This window comes from Anabrus simplex, chromosome 11 (genome assembly GCF_040414725.1).
Source record: "Anabrus simplex isolate iqAnaSimp1 chromosome 11, ASM4041472v1, whole genome shotgun sequence".
Lineage (NCBI taxonomy): Eukaryota > Metazoa > Arthropoda > Insecta > Orthoptera > Tettigoniidae > Anabrus > Anabrus simplex.
The window spans coordinates 61,594,317-61,614,180 of NC_090275.1; the positions used below are offsets into that span (position 1 = coordinate 61,594,317).

The window sequence follows — 19,864 nt, forward strand, 5'->3', positions numbered from 1 at the left end:
ATACACCCGTAATTTTGGTCATTTTGACATTTTCTTTCCCACCCTTCTCATCTCCACGTCGATGGGGGTTGAACATGGACTTCAACGACGTCCGGAGTGTCACTATTTTTCTCAGTGACGCCGAAAACTATGGATTCGACACAATTTTTTTTTACATCTCACCCCTCCCGCCGCACCCCTAGTGATGTTAGGGTTATCATACCTCCACGCAGTTTGTCTCCTGATAGAAAGTCATAAGTGTACCAAGTTTGATTGAAATCACTCCCATAGCCTAGAAAAGTATGTATTCAACACTAACAACTGTCGTTTTTAGTTATAATTACATTACGTGCCCTTCCCTAGGGCTTCTACGGCTGCCTTGCCCCCAGTATGTTTTCCAGATAGCAGGTAATATTTGTACCATGTTTAGTTGACACCTATGCTGGAATATACATACAAACATTCATAATCTTGGTCATTTAGACAAATGTTCTTTCCTACATAACTTCTCACGCCCCTGCAGTTTAGGGCTCGTTTTAGACGTAAACGACATCCGGATTTCACAATTCATTTCAGCGACCCCGAAAAGTATGGATTCGGCACTATTTTAGACTGTTTTTATACCTCAACACCTCATCCCGACATTAAGGGCGCTTTTGGTGTCTTATACCCACGCGATTTGTCTCCTGATACTAACTCATAAGTATACCATGTTTGGTTGAAATCGCTCCAGTGGTTTTGAAGGTGGTTTAGGAGGTGATGTAATACATACATACCCACATAATGACATATATATAGACTTATAGTGGTAGATTACATAGACTCGCCTTTGTTCGTTCGAAACTCCCAGTCTCTCTTTGTTACGAGAGGGTGATAACTCGTGTCATTCGACTGTTGACATTCTATATTTTTCACAGTTTCATAAATATTTTACACATGTAATACACAGCTACATCCTTCAAACTGGGCAGACCTATCAAGGTTGGTCCTATGACATGAAAGTATATCTCGATCACGGCATGTTGGATTGCTTTTTCCTTATAACAGGCATAAGAATGGACCTCTTACCAAGAGAGGTACTTTATAAAACATGGCGACGTGTTCCCATCCTCCTATATACAGCATTTATTACCGGACTATCATGATATAGCGTAAGCTAGCGACAATCTGTTCATCAAGTCGATCCAATCTTGATACGGCTTTGCAATTCAATAAGATTACCTAAAATTACTCATCATAGAAAAACTATTCAGCGCATATCGTTCGAACCACTTCATAATCCCTCTCAGAAGTAATAAGAACAAACCGTGAAATTTTTAGCGAAATCGGCTCAGTAGTCCTTGAGTCTAATAATCTCAAATATATCAACATCCACTGTATATGTATGTATAGATTTCAGAAGTAATAAGAACACACCATCTATCGGAGAAGAGTGGCAGCAGAAGACATAAAGCACATCCCTACAAACAATGCTCAATGTAATGTAATTGTTGATCGGTTTTATGAGCTTTCTGTATTGTAGGCCTCCACATTTAGTTTTCTTTCGACTCTGTGATATTAGGGCATCTTAAAAATTTATTTATAGCGTAGACTGTAGTTACTTATTCCCCCACTTTTCATACCGATTACTGCTGTATTATACACCAAACAAACGTCTCCATTTCAGGATTACTAGGAAAATATTGTTTATTTAATTAAGTCCTTTATCTGCCTAAAATAGTCATTTATTCGAATAATATGACGCTCAGGTCGTTGCATTTAACAGTATTCGGCGGAAGATGACTTTATGAAAGTTATATTTGCTGACATTTCTATGCCAACCCGATAGAGGGCTATGTGTAAGTTGTCTATCCAGATCTTCATATGTTAGTCCGATAGATGTCTGTGTGAAATCAAGTCAAAACATATATGTTTTAGAAGCTCGAGAAGTCTGAGAGATAATATTTGTTTATTCAAGTTTAGTATTCATGATTAGAAGCGGAGGTGAGATTGTAATCGCTACTGCATGGACAGAAATTTCAACTTTTTTATTACCAGATGGTGCGACAATTCACAAAATGTTTGGTTTGCCCGTTCCAGTAACAGAAACTTCAATTTCGTGCATTGAGTATAAGATTATGGTAGTGCGAATGCCAAGGTTCAAAAGGTCCATATGTAGTCATAACGAAAACATATGCTCAAAGGGAAATGTATGGTCTTCCGGAGTACAGTATATTCTCCATTACTTTTCTCACGTTTCCTTTATCATCAGTTTCATTCTTAGTCTTAATTCGCAGCTATTGCTGCGACACGACATTAGTTTTAATGTTTTTCTTGCAAACATCTATACTAGCTGCCTTACATGCCAGCAATGATGTTTTGTTATACAAGGCTTCCTTAGCTTGCGCTGTTCTTCTTATCTCCTTTTCTCTCCTTTCATCAGACGAAATTATGCCGCTAAGGTAAGGGAAATGTTTCATCTGTGATAGCTTTTCTCCGCTCAACCTGACTAATGAACTTCTGTCTCCGTTTGGGATAAAATTCACTATTTTTGTTTTATTCTTATGTATAAGTTAATCTAGAATATGACATCTTTACATACCTCTGCTATACATCATTCCATGTTTCACTACTACTAAAATATTTTCATTCCTCCCCTGAAGGCGGAGGCGCGCCTCTTACACGTTAGCGCCATCTCTCAGGCAGGAGATTTGTATCGGAGAAGGAGATGAGCGGAGAAGGTGAGAGGGTAGGTGGCCGTGGCCTATTCTAGAAACTGTCCCGGTATTCGCCTTAGTGCAAGGAGAATGGAAAGCCACCCCTCCATGTTAAGGAAACAGTATTGCTCTTATGGACTTACAAGGAGCGAACACACCCCCTCTCAGATACCCATAATATCTCGTGATTAAGGAATATTGTAATGTACTTTATACTGTATTACAGAAGAAAGAAAAAAGGATAAGGCATTTTTGTCCCGTGTGTTATTAAAATAACTACTGAAGTTTTCCTGTTTCATCAATACATTTGCGGGGAATAAGCACAATGGTCGGAACAGCCATCGCTTGGTTGCCTTCCTTTTCCTTCTGTGTCGCTCTCTTACTTACTCGGTGAATCCTGACAGTTTATTTCTGTATTTATGTGCTTCGTCTGTTTCTTGGTGTTTATATCAGTGCGTACTTGTCATGTGTTGAGTGAGTCTAATGTTATTAATCAGCCTATGTGTGCGATTTCTATCTTTAATATTAATATCAAATCAAATCAAATATCTTTATTTGCAAATGAGGTGTCTACCTTGGTGGCAAATGGTACACTAAAATACATTATTGTCAAGCACTAAATTTTAAATTAACAAGAGACGAAGAAAATTTTCCTAGAATACAATATTATACAACTTACACTAATAATTTTTATATTAAACACACACATCATCCTTAATACATTTATATTGTTTAAAAAATTCTACTTATAATATCTCCTGTACTTACAAACATAGTCAACTCATATACAGTATGTGACATTACTTCTAATAATAATATACAACTGGTATAAGATTAAAATTAACATTGTATTTATTTACATATTTATATTTTACCAATTTTGGAACCTAAGTAGCATAACGACCTGCTGCGTCTTAACCAGAGCCCCTTTTGCCACCATTTTTCAGAGTTCCTGAAGGGCCTTCACAGCTACCGTAGCGGTTCCAGGGCCCTCGAAGTCCCCACTGTACTTCACCCCTACAGGCAGTCCCCTACTTGGGCTGTCCAAACTCCATAGACCAGGGGATGGAATGAATTTAATCACACACATTTTTTATTTACAATATCCTGCGCTGGTCGAATGCCCTCTAACATTTCATTTATTTTCTCTGTTGCTGTTCATTCTCTTCTTGAATATCTGTACAGATTTTGGATAAGGATGAAACACAACCCTGGTAAACTGTTCCACTCCTTCACGCCCTTCCCAATGAATGAAAATTTACCCCAATCGCTTCGGCTAAAATTCCTTCTAATTTTGTACTTGTGGTCAGTTCTGCCAATATAATTATTTTCCAACCGAAGCCTCTCACGGATTTCTCTCCATGCTTCTTCTCCTGTGTAGGCTCTATATAATCCTATAAGTCTAGTTTTCTCCCTTCTCTTACTTAAAGTTTCCCACCCAAGTTCCTTTAACATTTCTGATACACTACTCTTTCTCCTGAAATCCCCTGTTACAAATCTTGCTGCTTTCCTCTACACACCATCTAGTTCTTTTATTAGGTATTCTTGGTGAGGATCCCAAACACTGTTTGCATATTCCAATAATGGACGAACCACTTTTTTCTTTTAATTCTTTGTTGCATCCTTTAAGTAGCCTCATGACATGTAACGATCTGTATGCTTTCCCAACAATGTCATCAACATGACCCTTCCAGTGCAAATTACTTTCAAATCTCACACCTAAGTATTTGCACTTGCCATCTTTTGGGATAACTACCTCATCCAAAGTATATTCAAATTCAGTTTTAAAGCTCCTGTTTGTAAATGTTGTAACAGTTGATTTGCGTCCATTAACCTTCATATTATTTTCTTTAACCCATTCTTGGATACTCTCAAGGCCCCTTTGTAATTCTGAACAATCCTCAATGTTATTTATTTTCCTATAAACAATTATGTCATCTGCATACATCTTATTTTCGATGTTATATTGTTCCCTAAATCATTTGCGTATTTTAAGAAAAGTAACGGACCGATTATACTACCCTGTGCGATTCCCTTCCAAACTTTCTCTTCCTGTGATATATTATTTCCTACTTTGACTTTCTGAACCCTTGAATTTAGAAATGCTCTTATCCAACGTATAACCCTTACGTCCAATCCTATTCCCTCCAATTATTTAATAATATTCCATGTTCCACTCTATCAGAGGCTTTGGAGAGATCTATGGCTATGCAATCTAACTGGCCTCCTGAATCCAACTGATCTGATATGTCCTGCTGAAATCCCACCAGTTGTGCCTCACAATAAAATTTCTTTCTAAATCCATACTGGCTCCTTATGAACCAATTTTTATCATCACATATCCCTCTGATGTACTTTGCTATTAAACTCTCCAGTATTTTACAAACTATACTGGTCAGGCTGATTGGTCTGTAGTTCTCTGGTTTCCTTTTATCACTCTTTCCTTTATAAATTGTATTATTCTAGATTCCTTCCATTCCTTTGGTATTACACTATTATTTATGACATAGTCAAAGAGAAATTTTAAATAAGGCACTATGTACCACCCCATTGTCTTTAATACCTCCCCAGCAATTTGAACACTTCCTGCTGCTTTTCCTTGCCGAAGCAGTTGGATTTCTCTGAAAATATCTTCATTTGTGAATGAGAAGCTTCTTGTTTCCCTGTGTGTCTCTCCCTCTCTACCTTCTATTACGGTTTCCAACTCCTGACAATCTTCTACTGAATCTCTGAATTCCCTACTAAATAGATTTGCTTTCTCAGTATCTGTTAAATAGTAGGAATTGTAGGAATTTGGATTCCTTTTCCTTTTTGATTCCTAATATATGAATACAGATTTTTCGATTTCCATTTGTGGTCATTACCCTCTTGAAGTATGCCATTCATATAATTCTCTTTTGCTTCTTTTTTCACTCTATTCAGTTCCCTCATTAGCTGTTTTCTACTTTCTAACTTATTTACTTTATAGACGAGGTGGGGAACAAAGAAAAGTAAATTATTCTTGATGTGCAGCTCACTCTCTCCCCCCTTTTTTCTTAAACTTAAAAACTGTGTTCCACATATTCATGATCCTTCGTTTTCCCGTGATGCTGTTGAGCAGAGCTGTTCGATATGGCAACACTGTCGTCATAAGAGCAATATTGTTTCCTTAACATTGAGTCATCTATAGGTATGACGTCCAACAACCCGAAGTTAAGCAGAAGTATGCAAAGAAGAAACAAATGAGAGAGAACAACACAAGAATTGGGACTCTTAACATCTTCGCCTTTAACGCTACGCGTGAAGAACTTGTTGATGATATGGAACGAAGGAAGATTTAGATCTTAGGACTAAGTGAGACAAAGTGGAAAGGGAAGGGTGCCATGTCACTGAGGAAAGAGTACAAGCTTTACTGGAATGGGAATGCAAGGGAGGCACGAAATAGTGTTGCCTTTATCATTAGTAAGAATGTAGATGCTGTCTCTGATACAGAGTATGTCAGTGACAGAATAATCAAACTACGAACAAAGGTAAATGGAAAGGTCTTGAATATTATCCAGTTCTGTGCACCCCAGTCTGGATGCTCACAAGAAGATAAAGATGGTTTCCTTGGAAATCTGGAAGAACATGTAGAAGAGGACAATACAATAATAATAGAGGATCTAAACACCCAAGTTGGTGTGGATAGAATAGGGTATGAAAGTGTGAATTGGCCCTAATGGCTCTGGAAACACGAACAGAGGAAGTGAATGCCTCCAGGATTTCTGTCTGAGGAACAGTCTTATCATTAAGAACACCTATTACAAGAAACAACTATCCATAAAATCACAAGATATAGTTAGAATAGAGAACAGAGATCACTGATTGATTATTTTATCTAATACTAGCTATTGTACCCGTGCTTCGTTACGGAATTCTCAGAACGACTGTCTTTGTGATTTTCCCAACTGAAGTCAACATAGGTCATTACAATGACGTCTGTAGGAATGTAGCGATTAAAAGCAATGTTATTTTATCATATTAAATACTCAATCAAATGAAAAAACGCACATTTGCTCACGTTAACGCTGCCGATCTAACAGTCCAAAGTTCCAGTGCTGGAATGACCAGGCCGCAGACAGCCGCTAACACTCTTCTGCCATTATTCCGTTAAATGTGCACACTGCCTCAGAGTAGTGATTGAACAACTGAAATGCTGTGATTGACCCGTCTGTTCCTTATCAGTAGTACCAGAAAGTGTATGAAACGGAGGAATTGCATTCTAAAGAAGAGAGATATCTAACTCCCCAGCTACTACCCGACAATATTCAGGCATACTGTCATACTCGGTACGCAGCAGTAATCCCATCTATCCAAGAAGAGTGGCAGCAGAAGACATAAAGCACATCACTACAAACAATGCTCAATATAATGTTATTGTTGATCGTTTTTATGAGCTTTCTGTATTGTAGGCCTCCACATTTAGTTTTCTTGCGACTCTGTGATATTAGGGCATCTTATAAAATTATTTATAGCGTAGACTGTAATTACTTATTCCCCGATTTTTCATACCGATTTTCATTAACATCTCTTTACCCATTTTCTCGTGACTCGGAGCTGATATGGACTTTGCAACAAAAATCAAAATTCATGAATATCTCTGTTATCATAGCCGGTACAGTAAAAATGTATAAGACATAAATGATCGGAAATGTCATACTATATAACTTTAGTTGTGTAGTATTTACCGATAATACCACTAATAACATAAATATTTGAGTATTAAATTTTAGGCCTTTTCCTAAACTACCATTCCATTCAGCGTGAATAAAAGTAGTTATGGCCTAGATTGTAGTGACTTATTTCCCGACTTTACATACCGATTTTCAATAACATCTGTTTACCCATTTTTTCGTGACTCGGCGCTGATATGGACTTTGCCAAAAAAAATATTTTTTTTTATCATCTCTGTTATCATAGCCGGTACGGTAAAAATGTATAAGACATAAATTATCGGAAATGTAATACTACATAACTTTATTCGTGCAGTATTTATCGAAAGGACCACTAATAACATAATATATGAGACTTGCATTTTAGGCCTTCCCCTAAACTACCTTTTTATTCAGCGTAAATAAAATTATTTATGGCATAAATTGTAGTGACTTATTCCTCGACTTTACATAGCGATTTTCATGAAATACTCCTCATCCGTTTTCTTGTGATGCGCGTACATACATACAGATAGACAGACAGACATAAATTACGGAAAATTAAAAAGTGTATTTCCTTGTTACTGTGGACTCGACCGATCCAGAAATGCAATTGTTTTAAAATTCATAGCAATGTACAGACAAAACTCTTATCTTATATACACAGATACAAAAATGAATATTTATTTGTTCGTCTCGAGTGAACTCAAAATCTACTGGACCGATTTCGCTGAAAATTTCACAATTTATTCTCATTAATCTTGAGACGGTTTAGGAAGTGGTTTGAACGAAATCCCACGGGTGGTTTTTTTTATGATGAGTAATTTTATGTAATTCATTTAATTGCAAAACCGCACCAAGATTCGATCGACTTGGTGGACAGATTGTCGCTAGGCGACAACAACTTACGCTGTATCATTATGGCCCGGTAAGAAATGCTGTATTTAGGAGGATGTGAACACGCCGCCATGTTTTATGAAGTAACTTTCCACATTTCCTCCTAAACCACTGGAGCAATTTCAGCCAAACTTGGTATACTTACGACTTACTATTTGAAGACAAACACAGTGGGGGTAGGCTAAGTCACCCCTAGCACTCCTAAGTGTGGAACTAGGAAGGCCGTGTGGCGTACACAAATAATAGAAAATAAAGTCGAATCCATAGTTTTCGGGGTGGCAGAGATGAACAGTGACACACTGAATGTCGTTTAAGTCAAAGTTCAGACCCCACAGACATAGGAAGGTAAGAGGAAAATGTTCAAAAATGACCGAGATTATGGACATAAGTGTGTATGTTCCATCATAGCTCTCAACCAAACTTGGTACAAATATGACTTATCTCGAAGAAAATACTGTAGGGAAAGACACCCCTAGCTCGTAGGGGAGGAGGTTAAATGTAAAAATAAAATCTAAAATGACCGACATTAGCGTCCAATCCATGGCGTTCGGGGTCCTTAAGATAAAATGTGATACTTTAAAAAAGCCATGTATGTCAATGTTAAGCCCCAACAGGAATGGGGGTTAGAAGGGGTGAAAAAGAAAATGTACAAAATGACCGAAATTAAGGTTGAATATATGTATGTTCTAGCACAGCTTTCAATCTAACTTGGTACACACATAACTTACTATCTGGAAAAATACGGTGAGGGTAAGACACCACTAGCACCCCTAGGTAAAGGGTTAATAAGTAAAAATCAGCGAAAACGACAGATATTATATCGAATCCATGGGATTTGCGGTCGCTGAAATGAATTGTAAAACTCTCGATGTCGTTTAAGTCCAAGTTCAAACTCAATCGGTATGGGAGTAGAGAAGGGGTGAACAAGAATATGTCCGAAATGACCGATATTTTTGTTAAGTCCACAGTTTTCGGGGTTCCTAGACTGATTTAGTAACAGTTGGAATCGTATACATCATATCTATTGCACGAGGCGTAAATACATAGCTATATTATTTGTTTTTAAGGATGAACTACTTCCCCGAAAAAGTGTGAAGGAAATAATTTAACGCGAAATTATAATCTCAAACTAAAACTTAAAATTAAACACATAACAACAACTCTAAATTTACAAAAGTGTTCGTAAACAATAAAGTAATCTATAAAATATCATTTCAAACAATTAATACAAATCCTGCAACAAATATTCAAAGAAAGTACCTGAGCAGAGATGGGAACCACAGCTAGTATCTGATAAGGTTTTCCCAGGAGAAAGGTTGGACACTGATCACAGGCTACTTGCTGCGACTCTGAGAAACTATGCAGTAGAAAAGGTCAAAACAAGACGCATATCTCAAATAAAAGTTTGGAAATTGGAAAAACCGTAGAAACAGGAAGAATAGCAACAGAAAATTCGAGGCTAGTTACGCAGAGAAGGTGCAGGAAATGGATAAGAAGAATGGGCAAAATTTAAGAAAGATCTTGTGAGTAGTGCAACTGGCACTGTTGGGAGGACTAGTGCAAGAGTGAAACAGATAGAAACCCCATGGTGGAATGACGGTGTGCGGAGTGCCAGAAGAGAACGAAATATGGCAAGAAAAGAGAAGGACAAGGGGGACCATAAGAGTGTAGATAAGAACATGGGCAGGTTTAGAGAATTAGATCGAAAATACAAATAAATGAAACTAAAAGCAAAGCGAATAATTAAGATGGAAAAAGAAAAGTGTTGGACAGAATTTACTGGAGACGGTTAAAGGATGAGAATGATGATATTTCTCGTTAAGCGAGGTGTTTAGTAATTCTAAATTGACCTCTGAATTATCTCCCCTACAAGCATTCTTGAATGCCAGTCGTCTGTACAAAGATTCGATCCCACGTCCTTCCGCAAAGAAGGCGAGTGCCGAAGCAGAACATAGTAAAATCAGAAACTAGAATAGCACCTCAATGAGTCCTTCAAAAGTTGTGGTGTCATAGACACAGAGTTGTCATGGTAACCTTGATCAGCAGTCTATACAGGAATGATTGTCGTTGATATATGAGGCGTGTGTGTCGTATTGGCCATCCTAAACTGCTGCAGCTGCCACTGGTGTGGTAAGGCGATGGGTGTCTCCCGGGCTACTCACTGGAGAAAGGAGGGCCGACCGGTATAAAACAGCTGGCCCAAGCATGGAGAAGTCAGTTCAGTTTCTAGATCACTAGCAACCACAACATCACATCAACCATGAAGGTCCTGGTAAGTATATATTCAGGAAAAAGTCTCCGAAATTCTTCAAATGGAATACTCCTAACGAAAACCGCGAACATTGACCCTGAATTATCCAGCAGTGTGAAAAATGCTCTACTATACAACGTAAAGAAAACTGCTGAAATTTTTGAGATTTCAAAAAGGTATTAAAGTATTCGGATACGCTACTCTTTATCAAAACGTAATCACTCGCATACAGGCCCTTAAAACCCTTTGAGGAATGGGAAGTAAAGGTTTCTACTAGTCCAAACCTCGGCACTTGCTTGTATTCAGTGTTCACCTCTACGCTCTTCCGTTCTTGTCTTCAGCACAACCTGCTAGTCATGAATGAACAACAGCGCCATTTGCCACTACAAATAGGGTGTGGTGGTGGCGGTGATTTTTGCTTTAATAGGAAGTACAAGTAGGTAATCATTCTCTCTGAACTAATTAAATGGGAACCTTTTTCTTAAAAAAAATATTCAACGGTGGAAATTTAAGAAGAATTACAATATAAGACAAGAATCGTCAATCCAAGAAGTTTAATAAAGCATCAAAATGGATTGTAAGGTCTCTAAGTAACAGAATGCTTGAAATTTGCAGTCGCTTGATTAATCCATTCTCACACATAGAGCGAATGATGAAGGGATGTCTGGTTTATATTTTTCAACTTTTCGAACAGGAACTGAACCCATGTCCTTCGGGGTGTACCGATTGCGCCTTTATCTGACTTGGCTTCATATTACTATACCGAAACATATGATCGAGTCTTGGACTTATTTCTAGGAGAAAGAAAGTATAATTATAAATCCACTTTTTTATACAAAAATGAAAATAAATCACGAGTGTGTGTATATGTATACACATTGTGTGCATATAGCTAGCTGCGTCTGTGCACTAGTGGTAGATCTTGGTTTCAAACCCGGCAAGGATAGTTAGACTTCTAGAAGGTGTAAAAGGAAAAGTAAATTCTACGCTCTGTACTGATATCGGGATTTAAAAGATGTCTGGTGATACATTTGATGATTACCCGAGAAAATTTACAAAATCTAGGCCATAGGTCGGCCTGTAGAGACCGAGCTTACTGTGCCATCTGGTGGAGTCAAACGAAATGTCGAAATTGCTATGCAGGTCGCCTAAGTGACTTCAAATTGAAATGCCGGTACACAATAACTGGAACGATATTTTATTATTATGATTATGATTATTATTATTATTATTATTATTATTATTATTATTAGTATTATTATTATTATTATTATTATTATTAAAGGTACAGCAGTTAGCAAAACATATTGAATGAAATACAGCACATTCTTTTCAAAAACGACAAAGAAGGTAGTTTATAAATATCTCTTTCAAAACAAACCAGTGGATTATCAGCCCAATGAACATCTCGGCCTGCCAAGTCCACTGCTGCCCAGCCAGATGATTTATTAGTGTGTATATAACGTCAGCCGTATTGTTTGGCTTTCGTGACGTATATATCTCTTTCCTCGGATAGAAAAGTAAAAAGAAGTAGGCCTACATTTATTTCCTAACAGACCACGAAGGTCCCTGAGGAAATGGAAGCTAAAGATTTATGCTACTCCTAAACTCGGCACTTAGTGAGGTAGAGTGGTTAAACTCTACACCAGGCCACCCCCTTTCCCAACGAAATCACGTGGTGTAGTACTCATTTATTCAGAAGGCTGGTGGAACCCAGTATCTCCAAAAGGGGAAATTTAATTTCTAAATATTTTTACTTCGTGATAGGAATCGTACTGAGGTCCATTTATATGATCCCAGTAAGTATATACAATCTCACACAAAAAACGAATATCGAACCGGACAGTTTAGACAGACAGAGAATTCTTGTCTCTAGAATCGAACTATCTTATATAGCCCCGGTGAAATAAAACTCTTCGCCAGTTATAAAGGTGCTCAAAACTGTTAAATATTATGTGCTCTTGCCACCTCAAAAAGAAGGATGTGTTTCGTGCGGTCAGTGCGCACGATTCTCCCACCGTTAAAGACATTGATCTAAAACATTCTAATTCATAGCATAGTTAAGATCGAGCCTGTGGTCTCCAAGAAGGAAGTTGATTTCTAAGTGGTAGATTATGGAAATTAAAAAGTGCGGCCATTTCCGTACAGGTTATGGAGGTCCCTGGAGAAGTTAAAGGTGAAGGTTTACACTATTCCCAACTCGGAGCTAAGTGGGAAAGCGTGTTTCGCTCTATGTGCCCCCCGGGAATCAACTTGCGTAGGTAGTTTGATTGAACTTCTCCAGAAGTCGAAATTTCTTTTCTACATTTTTTTGATTTCTTGCCAGAGCATCAAATCCAAATGGAAAGTTATTGTCTTCTACATTTAACAGACATATAATTACGGAGCATAGTCGATAGACTAAAACCACAATATTAAACTTGTCTCAATAAAAAGTCGTTGTGACAAGAATAAATTGCTTGCGCACCGCATTTAAAATCATTTGTTTGCATATCCCATTTTTATATTCACTTGAAAAAACCTATTTTTTACTACTTCCAACTTAACTATAAAGGCCAAACTTCATAGTATCAGGATAAAATTCTGGCTGAAGACGAAACATTTGGTGCTGAAAATTCAAACACTGTAAGACAGGCTGGAAAGTTATTGGTGTGTTTGTTCTTTCCAGGCTGTTTTCGTCCTTGCTCTGGCCGTAGTTGCCTACGCCGAGGAGAAGAAGGAAGAGAAGGTTGCCGTTGAGGAGAAGAAGACTGAGAAGCGTGGAGTGCTTGGTCTTGGCTATGGTGCCGCTCCCGCTCTGGGGTACGCCGCCCCTGCTGTCAGCTACGCCGCTCCCGCCGTCAGCTACGCCGCTCCCGCCGTCAGCTATGCCGCTCCCGCCGTCAGCTATGCCGCCCACGCTCCCGCTTACAGCTATGCTGCCCCTGCCATCCATGCTGCCCCCGCCGTCGCTAGGGTAGGATATGCTGCCCCCGCTGTCAGCTACGCTGCCGCCCCCGCTTACAGCTATGCTGCCCCTGCCGTCGCTAGGGTAGGATATGCCGCCCCTGCCATCGCTGCCGCCCCCGCTGTCAGCTACGCCGCCCCCGCCTACGGATACGCTGCTCACGCCCCCGCCTACGGCTATGCTGCCCCTGCCGTCGCTAGGGTAGGATATGCTGCCGCCGCTCCCGCTATCAGCTACTCCCATGGTATTGCTGCCGCCCCCGCTATCGGCTACGCTGCCCACGGACCCGCTTACGGTTATGCCGCCCCTGCTCTTGGATACTCCAAGGTCATCGGTTAAGCAGTAAACTTCTGCAAATCACACCGGCCCACAATTCAGGTGAGTACGTCTTTTTGCTTCAAATTTGACTAGCAGCCATTTGCATTCTAACACGACACATGACTTTCCGTTATAGTGTTCCACAAGTGTGAAGGAAAGTAAACCACCCTCTTAAGACTTCCAGGTGATTATATATCACCGAGTTCCTTCTTTGCTTCCAACCGCGCCGCCAAAGTAAGCTTGGAACGTAATTCATATCCGAGCATTACTCACTAAGGAGTTGTGTACCACTGCCCAATATACGTAATTTACAAACCTTGTTGAAAATAATAATATACTAATACAATTAATGTGTCATCTTATTACTACTCTGACTAATCACTGGAGAGTATTCACCTCATTTAACAATCGATTCTAATCATTACAAAGTATCTCATTTCCTTTTATTTATATGAATGAATTTCAAAACATCATTATCCATTCAAACTTCATAATGCCGCGTCTGCGATAAAGCACAAGAACACTTTATTAGAGAAATAATCATCATATTCTTGTCCTCCATTGCCTGCCTTTAATCTTATATGTCTCTCTCAGTTACAAGCAGAACAGTATAATCACAATATAGTAACAGATACTCCACAGATGAACTGAACCCTGTCACTTGATTAAATTTGCAGTCTCAAAACTCTATATTTTGAGGACAGTTAATAACCTTTATTATTATGTTAATGATACTGACTTTTGATGCTTCACAAATTATTAACTTAAAAGCTACCGATTTTGATTTAATATTTATTTAATTTTTCCGTGTTTGTTTGTTTGTTTCAACAGATACCGACGTGGATGAGGTACATCACCTTCCAGGACTTTCAACATGTACTCACGTGCTAGTGAACACTCACCAAGTTCTCATGAATACACCTTCTTAAATTATTTCATCTCATTTGTAAATTATGTAAATAAACTATTTATTTATTACACCTAAAAAAATAAGAGTTTCATCTGTGAAAATAACTCCTCCGATACGTTTCTCCAGTTTATATAACAGTAAAAATCCCACCTTAATCCTTTTGATACTCATAAATAGGTTCTGTAGTATGACTGATCAACTCGCATATTTATTGATTAGCTACCATTTATCAGGATTGTTGTCCCTCCACTGATTTCTTTTTCCTCACTTGTTCAAGGTAAAAGATAAAATTGTCTTTAATTTCTTGCATTCTAATTACATATAACAATAGAAATAATTATACAATATATCGATATGCGTTAAAGCTCTACATTGTAAGACTCCCTTCCACGCAAACAATTTAACAGAAGCGTAATCCAAGTACAATAATAACTATTAATAATAATATTTATTATTATTATTATTATTATTATTATTATTATTATTATTATTATTATTATTATTATTATTATTATTATTAATGTTCCACAAATTGTAGGTACAATTCAGGGATGGTGAATGGAGAAAGGGTATCGCCCCACATGCACGAATATACCTCTATCTCCACTTAAAATTACAATGTTAAAATATACACTTACACTCTACTCTAGCTGCAGTGACCGGCGTTGTCCGGATTGTTTTTGAATGTTTACGCTTAAGATTTGTATTACCAATTAGTTATGTGTGAAGTGAAATATTAAATAAGTCTTTTGGGATGTTGATTTTACTGTATCTTATGTAGTTTTATAGTTATTTAGATGTGTTTGATTTCAAGTTTCAGATTATTTAATTTTCGAGTAAAACTTTGTCCTTGTGGAAGGTCGAATCGACGGGGAAGTATTTGATACTTTCAAAGAAAAAGTGATAACTACATTGAGACTAACACCAATCAGCCTTGCTACCCAAGGAGCAGTGGTTTCGATACGAATCTCAGTCATTTTCAGCTATTTACTATTAAGCCCGTCTCAAGGGAGGCTGAGCGTGTACTTAAATGGTATCCAGAGCGTCTAAATTAGTCTCAGAGACACAGAAAAATGTCGGTTATTTCCCATAATTTGTACATGTCATCCCCTCGTAAAAGGTGCTTTCGACATTAATATCAATAACTTTCATTAATTATTTCAATGTCACCACATCCGCTAGGAGTGCTAGGTTTTTTTTTACCCCAACAGTATTTTTTCAGGTAGTAAGTCAAATTTGTACCAATTTTGTATGAGCGTTCTGCTGGAAGAAACGCAGATACACCCGTAATTTTGGTCATTTTGACATTTTCTTTCCCACCCTTCTCATCTCCACGTCGATGGGAGTTGAACATGGACTTCAACGACGTCCGGAGTGTCACTATTTTTCTCAGTGACGCCGAAAACTATAGATTCGACACTATTTTTGATTATTTTTACATCTCACCTTTTCCCACCGCACCCCTAGTGGTGCTAGGGTTATCATACCCCCACGCAGTTTGTCTCCTGATAGAAAGTCATAAGAGTACCAAGTTTGGTTGAAATCACTCCCATAGCCTAGAAAAGTATGTAATCAACACTAACAAGGGTCGTTTATAGTCATAATTACATTTCGTCCCCTTCCCTAGGACTTCTACGGCTATCTTGCCCCACAGTATGTTTTCCAGATAGCAGGTAATATTTGTACCAAGTTTAGTTGACACCTTTGCTGGAATATACACGCAAACATCCATAATCTTGGTCATTTAGACATTTTATTTCCTTCATCCCTCCTCACGCCCTTGCAGTTTAGGGCTCAATTTTTAGACTTCAACGACACCCGGATTGTCACAATTCATTTCAGCGACCCCGAAAAGTATGGATTCAGCACTATTTTTGATCATTTTTACATTCCACTTCCTCCCTCACCCCTATCCCTAAGAGTGCTATGGGTGTCTTTCCCCCCACGCGGTCAGTCTCCTGAGAGTAAGTCATAAGTGTACCAAGTTTCGTTCAAATCGCCCCAGTAGTCCTGAAAAATATGGATTCGGCACAATTATTGATCGTTTTAATTTATATTTGTATTTCAGACCTTCCCCTAAAGTTTCTAGGGGCGTCTTGTCCTCACAGCATTTTTCACACATAGTAAGTAATATTAACACCAAATTTAGTTGATAGCTATGCTGCAAAATACACACATACATCCATAATCTCGGTAATTTTGGTCATTTTATTTTTTTCACTCTTTCTCACCCTTTATGCCAAAGGTGGATGAACTTGCACTTAAAAAATCTGAAGTGTCACTATTTAACTCATCTACCCCGAAAACTATGAATTCGATACTATTTCCGATTATTTTTGTGTCTCGCATCCCCTCACCCCCACCACAAAGCGTGATGTACTCGGACTTTTAAAGCATCCAAAGTGGCACTCTTCATCTCTGTGACCCCGAAAACTATGGATTTGACACTATTTTCGAATTTTTTCACCTCACTCGCCCCTCGCCCCCCCCACCCAAAATGATGCTGAACATGGGCTTACCGGGCGAGTTGGCCGTGCGGTTAGGGGCACGCAGCTGTGAGCTTGCATCTGGGAGATAGTGAGTTCGATCCCCACTGTCAGCAGCCCTGAAGATGGTTTTCCGTGGTTTCCCATTTTCACGCCATGCAAATGCTGGGGATGTACCTTAATTAAGGCCACTGCCACTTCCTCCCCATTCCTAGGCCTTTTCTATCCCTTCGTCGCCATAATCCCTATCTGTGTCGGTGTGACGTAAAGCCAATTGTAAAAGAACATGGGCTTTAAAAAATCCCGGGTGTCACTATTCATTTATTCATTTCAGTGACCCCGAAAACTATGGATTCGACACTATTTTCGATTATTTTTATATCTCACTCCCTATTTGCCCCCACCCCAAAGGGGGCTTAACTTGGACTTTAAAAAATCCGGAGTGTCACTATTCGTCTCAGCGACTCCGAAAAGCACGGATTCGACACTATTGTAGATTACTTTTATACCTCAACACCTCGTCCCCGACATTAAGGGCGCTTGTGGTGTCTCATCCCCACGCGGTTTGTCTCCTGATACTAAGTCATAAGTGGACCAAGTTTGGTTTAAATCGCTCCAGTGGTTTAGGAGGAGATGTAATACATACACACCCACACAATGGCATTTATATATAGAGAGACCTATAGTGGTAGATTACGTAGACTTGCCTTTGCTCGTTGGGAACTCCCAGTTTCTCTTCGTTAGGAGTGGGTGATAACTCGTATCATTCCACCGTTGATATTCTATATTTTTCACAGTATCTTAAATATTTTACACATGTAATACACAGCTACATCCTTCAAACTGGGCAGACCTATCAAAGTTGGTCCTATGACATGAAAGTATATCTCGATCACGGCATGTTGGATTGCTATTTCCTTGTAACAGGCATAAGAATGAACCTCTTACCAAGAAAAGTACTTTATAAAACATGGCGACGTGTTCCCATCCTCCTATATACAGCATTTATTACCGGACTATCATGATGTAGCGTAAGCTGCTGTTGCCTAGCGACAATCTGTTCATCAAGTCGATCCAATCTTGGTGCGGTTTTGCAATTCAATAAAATTACCTAAAATTACTCATAGAAAAACTATCCAGTGGATGTCATTCAAAACACTTCATAACCGCTCTCAGAAATAATAAGAACAACCCGTGAAAATTTCAGCGAAATCGGCCCAGTAGTTTTTGAGTCTATTAATCTAAAATATACCAACATCCTTTTTTATGTATATAGATCTCATAAGTAATAAGAACAAACCCTGAAATTTTCAGCGAAATCGGCCCAGTAGTTTTTGAGTCTAATGTCAAATATACTAACATCCCCTTTTATATAGGCCTATAAAGTGCTTATATACAGTTACCATATTTACATAGACATATTTTTACATAATATTCACAAGACCTGTTCAACATTCAAGTAATATTCGACACACACACACACACTCACTGGAATCCCCACATATACTTCAGCTAGACCGGCTCATTCATAGCCACATACAGTCTTACTCACTCGGGATCACACAAACTTCCATCCGTCCTCCCACGTATACTGAACATTCACACAGTAGAAAATTATGTTTTGTGCAGAAGGTTTCGTTATATATACATTCTTTTTACCTCTTTACGAAAATTTTCTGGAGGTAGTCCTTTCATTTGTGGTGACAGTTCATTCCATAACCGAGCAGAACGAATAAAAAAAAAAAAGCCACTTTGATATGATGCTGTTCTTGCAAATGGAGGGAAAGGGGACACACCTCGACCTCTTTGAGCGGAAAGATAGTTCAGCTGTAAGCGGTGGAAAGAGTTTATGTGAATGTTACCTGCGAAGGGATTTTCTCAGAAAAGCAATATCTACTTGTTTACAGATAGTTGTTATGGAGGGCGGAAAGATAGTTCAGCTGTAAGCGGTGGAAAGAGTTTATGTGAATGTTACCTGCGAAGGGATTTTCTCAGAAAAGCAATATCTACTTGTTTACAGATAGTTGTTATGGAGGGCGGAAAGATAGTTCAGCTGTAAGCGGTGGAAAGAGTTTATGTGAATGTTACCTGCGAAGGGATTTTCTCAGAAAAGCAATATCTATTTGTTTACAGATAGTTGTTATGGAGGGCAGTGATCTGGCTGTATTTAAATGACCTTGTTGAGTAATCAGACGTTCTGCTCGGCGTTGAACTACAACTTGAAGAGGAACAGTATGAGTTTAGAAGCAACAGAACAACAACGGACCTTATCTTCACTGTTAAGATAATAATGAAAGAACACTGGGAGAAGGGAATGGATACCTTTGTCTTCCTGTATATAGAAAAGACGTACGACAGCTTGAAAAGACAAAATATGAGAATATCTGGAAAGAAGGAACGTGTCAGTATATCGTACGAACAAGGTAAAAATGCTGTACAACCACTGCCAGAGCTGTATCGAGATGGGAGATGGTTATGCCGACTGGTTCACTACAAATAAAGGAGTGCAACAGGCCAGCACTGTGTCATCCCACTTTATCATTATGTGATGGGGGAAGTTATGAGGAGAGTGAAAAATGAATCTGATGAGGCCTTCAATGCATTAATCTTCGCAGATGATGTGGTGATTTGGGGAGGAACAGGAGAAGAAGTTCAATACAAATTAAACACTTGGTACTAGCAGTTTAAGCAGTTTGGCGTAAGAATCAGC

At 38.6% G+C, this 19,864-nt stretch overlaps 1 protein-coding gene across 1 annotated transcript in view; it reads left to right on the forward strand.

Annotated features, from left to right (window-relative positions):
- Positions 1 to 13,779, forward strand: part of LOC136883142 (ice-structuring glycoprotein-like) — a 64,993-nt gene extending 51,214 nt beyond the window's left edge. Inside the window, exons 4-5 of the mRNA XM_068229607.1 lie at positions 10,473 to 10,514; positions 13,162 to 13,779. Of these exons, the coding sequence (XP_068085708.1) occupies positions 10,473 to 10,514; positions 13,162 to 13,779 (660 nt within the window). The remainder of the gene's footprint in view (positions 1 to 10,472; positions 10,515 to 13,161) is intronic.
- Positions 13,780 to 19,864: the final 6,085 nt, after the last annotated feature.